Source organism: Festucalex cinctus, chromosome 18 (assembly GCF_051991245.1).
Source record: "Festucalex cinctus isolate MCC-2025b chromosome 18, RoL_Fcin_1.0, whole genome shotgun sequence".
Lineage (NCBI taxonomy): Eukaryota > Metazoa > Chordata > Actinopteri > Syngnathiformes > Syngnathidae > Festucalex > Festucalex cinctus.
In genome coordinates, this window is record NC_135428.1 from 19,553,925 (window position 1) to 19,559,924 (window position 6,000).

The 6,000-nt window shown below is 41.6% G+C and overlaps 1 protein-coding gene across 5 annotated transcripts in view; it reads right to left on the reverse strand.

Annotated features, from left to right (window-relative positions):
* The window catches only part of igsf9bb (immunoglobulin superfamily, member 9Bb), a 140,629-nt gene that overhangs the window by 52,663 nt on the left and 81,966 nt on the right, over positions 1 to 6,000 (reverse strand). For all 5 annotated transcript variants that reach the window (XM_077505110.1, XM_077505109.1, XM_077505112.1 and 2 more), the window contains exons 6-7: positions 5,332 to 5,473; positions 3,313 to 3,458 (exon numbers count right to left, since the gene is read on the reverse strand). In XM_077505110.1, the coding sequence (XP_077361236.1) occupies positions 3,313 to 3,458; positions 5,332 to 5,473 (288 nt within the window). The remainder of the gene's footprint in view (positions 1 to 3,312; positions 3,459 to 5,331; positions 5,474 to 6,000) is intronic.

Consider the following 6,000-nt stretch of genomic DNA (forward strand, 5'->3'; position numbering starts at 1 on the left):
TTAGAGTATAGGCCACAAAGCAGATGAAATGTGTAAAAATGGGTGAGAAAGCGAGCGAGAGAGACAGAAAGAGTGAGAGAGAGAAAGTGAGAGAGCGAGAGCCCTCTGCAGTCTAACAGAGAAACATACCTGCTCTAACAGCGATGATGTAATCCCATCTCTCCCCCTCCCTCCCTGCCTCCCTCTTTCCCAAGACTGGTGTTGCCTGCTTCTGTTTGTTACACACAGCACACGCTAATGTATAACAATCTGAAGAGGAAAGGCGAGTGAGGGAATGCAAAACATCTGTTGCCTTGACTACTACCAGTGTCAGTACAGTGTTGCCATTCTGCTCCACATTGGAACCGGTGTCCAACTGTCAAAACCCTGTGTATGTTTTCTGTAGTTATTTTCTGTAGTTACTTGCAATGAGTGATGGATCATTGTGAGTGACTTAAGTGGGAAGAATATGAGGAGACATATTTTTTTCACATGGTGTCCATATTTCACATAAATGGGACGGGAGCTCTTTGTAGTTTCCTTGAATTGGTTATGTCTATTTATTGCGCTACAGAAGTGCCTCACTCTTCAAAAATGGCTTGTTCAGCAATAAACTGAAATAAGAGAGAGAGACAGAGAGATGGTGAGCTTAGCATTAGCTAGCTAGCTAGTATGAGAGAACATACATGGATTTAAAACTTTACCAAAAGCGAAAAAATAATAAATAAATAAATAAATAAATAAATAAATACCCCAAGTCCTGCAAGTGTCCTGCAAGGGATCTTGGAGGTTAAAATAAGTTATTTTAAGATATTTACGGAATACGCATACGGAAAACCCTTCCGTAGGTTGACACAGCTGCATTAGTGCGTAGGCAACATATGTACACTCTGGGGCCTATTCACTAAAGGTTTGTGCCGCCTTTGCTCGGCGCTAACCAGTAAAAATGGAGCAATCCGGAAGCGCCTAATTCACTACTACGCGCAGATGGGGAAATCCGTCACTAAATGTGCGACCAACCAGATTGCATCACGGTGCGCCGGTGTTATTTGCGCGTATGTAAATTATGTAATTTGCATACATTTGATGTAAAATATGCCCATTCCAATGCAAATGAGAGTCATTGATATGCAGCGTCTAATTCACTAACGCCAGCGCAAACAGCCACACTGCGTTTGTGTGAAGCAAATAATGTTTTCGGAAAGCATGTATTAACCTGACACAACCTCGATCCTCGGATCATGAAAGCAGTGCATGCACGGTGCACGTCGCTCTCTGGCTGTTCATGCAGAGTGGAGAGAGAGAGAGAGAGAGAGAGAGAGAGAGAGAGAGAGAGAGAGAGAGAGAGAGAGAGAGAGAGAGAGAGAGGGAGGCGGAAATTTTTCCATGTTTGTTTTAGGACACATAACATAACCCGGGCTGATCGGCAATGGCGGGGAGGCATTTTAAGATCATTTTTACGTGCCAGATGCATACTGTATTTTTAAAAAACGACCGCACCAATAATTTGTACTTTATGGATGAATGACGTCATTGTCGTCCTCTCTGCTCTGTACAGCTTAATGCCGCTCTAAACGCTTACTCTTGGTCCATCCTCGCTTTCTGATAATGTCATCGTTCTCGCAACTGTACTATAGCAACCATGTTCTTGGCGCAAATCCATTGCCATGTGTGGTAAATCAGGTGCAAATTTGCTCCAAGCTGTCAGTTTTGTGGGCGTGTTTGCGCCGGTATATGATTAGAAGAATATACTTAGTGAATAGGTGGGTAACTGGGCGCAGACTGCGGGTGCAGTTGTGGTGCAATATTTCGCGCTATTACTGGACGCAGCGCATTCTTAGTGAATATGCCCCTCTATGTTTTCCAAAAAAATGAATATGAAGCTTGATAAATAATGGATGGTGTTGATAAAGTGATATGAGTGAACTTCATTTACCATCATGATCAAATTGGATTGTTCAGTTTATGGACTATTACGTGTTTCTTTCGGCAAAAATGCAATTAGTAACTGTTACGACTGTTGGCTCGCCCGTCAGCATCTACACTTCCCTCGTGTGTGTGTGCCGGGCGATGCCAGTTTTCTTGCAATGAAGCTTCGAATGTGCCAGCGCAACGTTCCGATTGGACGACTGTGCCAGCGTGATGTTCCGATTGGACCACTGTACCAGCGCCCGTTTCTGTTTGGTGGCCGTCCCCGACTCCCTCGGCCTTCGGTCTGCCCTGCGTGGGGCAATACTTATAGAACGCGGGTTTTCGGTAGACGCTTTCCACACCCCTGTGTGCATGCATGCCTGTCCAGGGTCCACAAGCGGAGGCAGATGGCTACAGAAAAGCCCTCTACACGAGCTAATATCCAATCAAACTGTTGCGGTTTCGCCCACTCACCCCCTCATACAGAAGCGGAATTGACAAGTATACTTGTCAAAGGCAGTGAATGAGTTAAGATCTATTTAATGCCTGGCTACTGACTTTGTCACGTCCTCACTCAAAAGCTTTGTCAAAACTCCTACCAAACCTCAATTAAAACTGTCAATTTTCATTCAACCATTTAAAAATCTCTTCATTTGTGTTACATCCCTTCCTCTAGCAGAGTCATAATAGTAACCAATACGAATGGAATTGGAATTCAGTGATTCAATAGTAAACGGATATTCAAACATTATTTGGTGTACAAGTCCATGCACTACTGAAGTACAAGTTCATCCACATCTTTCAAATACCAACTTTCCATGTAATTTAACGTATATGTCTACAGTATATGAATCAATTATGCCTTAAAAAAAAGAAATGCTGACCAACTTAATGAATGAATTAAAAATGGCTTCAAGTGATAACATGCTTGAATTAAGTTAATCCAAAGAGATATATTAAATTAATCCAAAGTGAATATATTAAGTTTAATTAATTATGAGTTATTCACTTTCGATCAAATTAATTCAATCGTGTGTTACCACTTGAAGCAATTTTATTAAGTTGGTTAACAATTCTCCGTTTAATCTTACATTGGTTAAACAATTCTCTTTTTAGAGTGTAGTAGTAGTCGTGCCTATTTTTTTTTTCTCCCTTCTCACTATGCTTACATTCAACCTTTTTTTTTTTTTTTTTTAAACTAGCCTTGTGGGCAGTGTCAAATATTTTTAGTATATGCCCTGAGCTGCTGACCAATGGAATCAGATGGGGTAGGCTGCAGCTCACCTGTGATTCTAATGAGGACAACCAGTAAAGAAAATTCATTTATTGATTGATTTGAGTTCCGAGAAAATGGGGGTCGCACAAATGTATGAAGCTAAGAGGAGAAGTTGGAGGCCAAGCTTTATCAAGCAGGTCACTCACATTGCACAGTCAGGTAAGCAGAGGCAGTCGGCGGTAGGCCAAGGCTGTTGCTTGGAGCACAAGTGTATTTCCCAGCATCCTCCGGCTTGACTTGGACAATGATAAGGGAGCCGTCGATCAGAACACTGACTCTGCGTTTTAGGTCACTGTGAAAAGTAAGGAAAAAATGTCATCAGTTTAATAATCTCTGATTTTACAATACGATCCATAATGTGCATGCTATTCATGAGCATCCTGAGAAAGGAACTTTAGCGCTTAACTACTCCAGATGACCACTCGTTTCTTTTTGGGTGTAGTTTTTTACTTAATGAGTGATGTCATTATCAGATTAACTCATGTTTGTCATTTACTAACTTTCCTTCCATGTTAAAGTTGTTGAATTCAAGCTAACTATGGACAACAAATGCAAACTTTTAACTTCATGTCTTGCCACAGCTTGACTCAACACATTCATTCACCAAAGTACAAATGAAACTCTAATCTTCTTCCTCTTTCTCATCTACTAACATCTTCACACGACGTGTGCTAAATGGAAATGCTAATTACAAGATAATATATTATTTAATTAGCACTTTGTTAAAGCAGTGGTTATTGTTAAAGTGCTATAGCAATAAAGTTGAGTTGAGTTGAAGTGAGTAATGGGTGCTCTCAAGAGAGATAACAGACAAAAAAAACAAGGTGAGGACCAGAAAGACTTGCCCAAGCAATCCATGTCGAGCCACAACCAATGAGATTGATTGACTGTCTATATAAGGGTCTGAGAAATGTGTGTGGTCGCCGGATTATTGATCACTGTCCTCTGTGTGTCATGTTTCAGTTTGGTTTGGGTTGGGTTTTGTTTTATGTTGGTGAGAGTGCTGGTTGTCTGGTGTTCTTGTGTGTTTTTCCCCAGTCTCGTTATCGTTAACCTTGTCCACCTGCGTGTGTCTTACCTTCCCAGTATGTGTGACCTAATTAGTTCCCTCTGCCTGCTGTGTGTCCCAGGTGTGTCTTGTATGTGTTTCGTTAGTGTTGGTATAAGGGAGTGGTGTTTGTTTCAGGCGTTTGTGGAAGCATTGTTGTCCTGTCCTGTCCTGTCCTGTCCTGTCCTGTCCTGTCCTGTCCTGTCCTGCCCTGTCCTGCCAAGTCAAGGTGTTTATGCTTGTAGAGTTGAGTCTAGTTAAGTTTCTTCCCGTCTAGTTCAGAGTCTTCTTCACGTCAACCCAGGTCATGTCATGCCAAGTCTTCACGCCACTCTATGTCTTCACGCCATGCCAAGTCTTCATTCGTTCTGCCCAGTCAATCCACGTCATGCCCGGTCTGTCCACATCAAGCCCAGTCCTTCACCCTCATTGTCAATAAAGTTCCTTATAATCGTCCTTCCCATTTGTCTTCCTGTCATGCTTCTCCGCCTTTGGATCCCACCACGTCCACATCATAACACTGTGCTACTTTGCAGCCCAAGGGGGCTTGGCGTCTCGTGATTCTCTATGCATTCTCGTTGTTTTTGGTTTAGTCAAGTTGTGTGAATAAATAGTTAAAACCTTATTTGTGTCTGCGTTTTGGGATCTAACCCTTCAGCACACAACAGAAAGCAGATCCCTAAGTTTAAACATAACCCTCACAAGACCCCAAGCATGAAAATAACCCTTATGTGACCCTAGTCACAGAAGTAAGCATATCATAACGTGTACATGTCGCCAGTAATTTAGTTTAGTTTAGTTTATTTGAGCATAATACATATAAATGACAGTGAACATAACAACTCGCACCTGACCCTAGTCACGGCAGACCTAGATATAAGAAGGGCCGCTGTGATTATAACTGAGGGTGTACAAGAGGTCTTTAGTGAAAATGAATGCATCCAAAGGAAACATTCTTCTGCAGATAAATCGCCATTAGAGGAAATCTCCAAATAATGCCTCACAAGTACTCTTTTACACTGGAAAGGAAGAATACGGCGACTCATGGCAAGTAGGCTAAACAGAAGGCACACATGGGTGATATGATGAACAATAATGAACCCCATCATATCTTTACTTCTTGAAAAAGACATTGTCTTCCTCCCAGAACCAGGTGTAGGTCAGGTTCCGGGGGTAGGCCTCCGCCTGGCAGGTGAAGAAGGCGTCTTGCGAGATGTTCACTGTCATGTTGTCTGGCGGTGATACAATGAACGGAGGGCCTGGTGGAGAACACACATGAGAAACAATGCACTGTATCACTCAAACTAAATTGTCCAGTCTTACAACATATTTCATATAATTTATTTTGATTTTGAAGGACTTTTTTGGGTTTGGCAGTGAAATTATGTTTGCAGCTAATAAATAGTAACATGATCTCCATTTGACACGGAAACATTCAACTATCATCAAAGACACAACAGCACCATAGAAAACATTTTTTTTTTTTTGGTGGAGGGCGGGGGGATGCAAAGAGATTAAAGAAAAAAAGCACACACTGTTTTGCTTCAGTGTCATCACAATAATTCTGCACTCAGAAAAGGATTATGACAATTTATCAAGTGATCCTTACTATGCCAGATGGTGATCGTCCTTGCACAACATTTTTAAGTGTCTTGGAATAAAATAACTTGATGTTGTGGCTTTAACCATTTTTAACCCTTACTTGGTCATAGCAACTTGCAAACACTGAATCACTGGATTCATCTTAGGTATGTGACATAGTTATTCTGCAAGAATATCCCCCCAA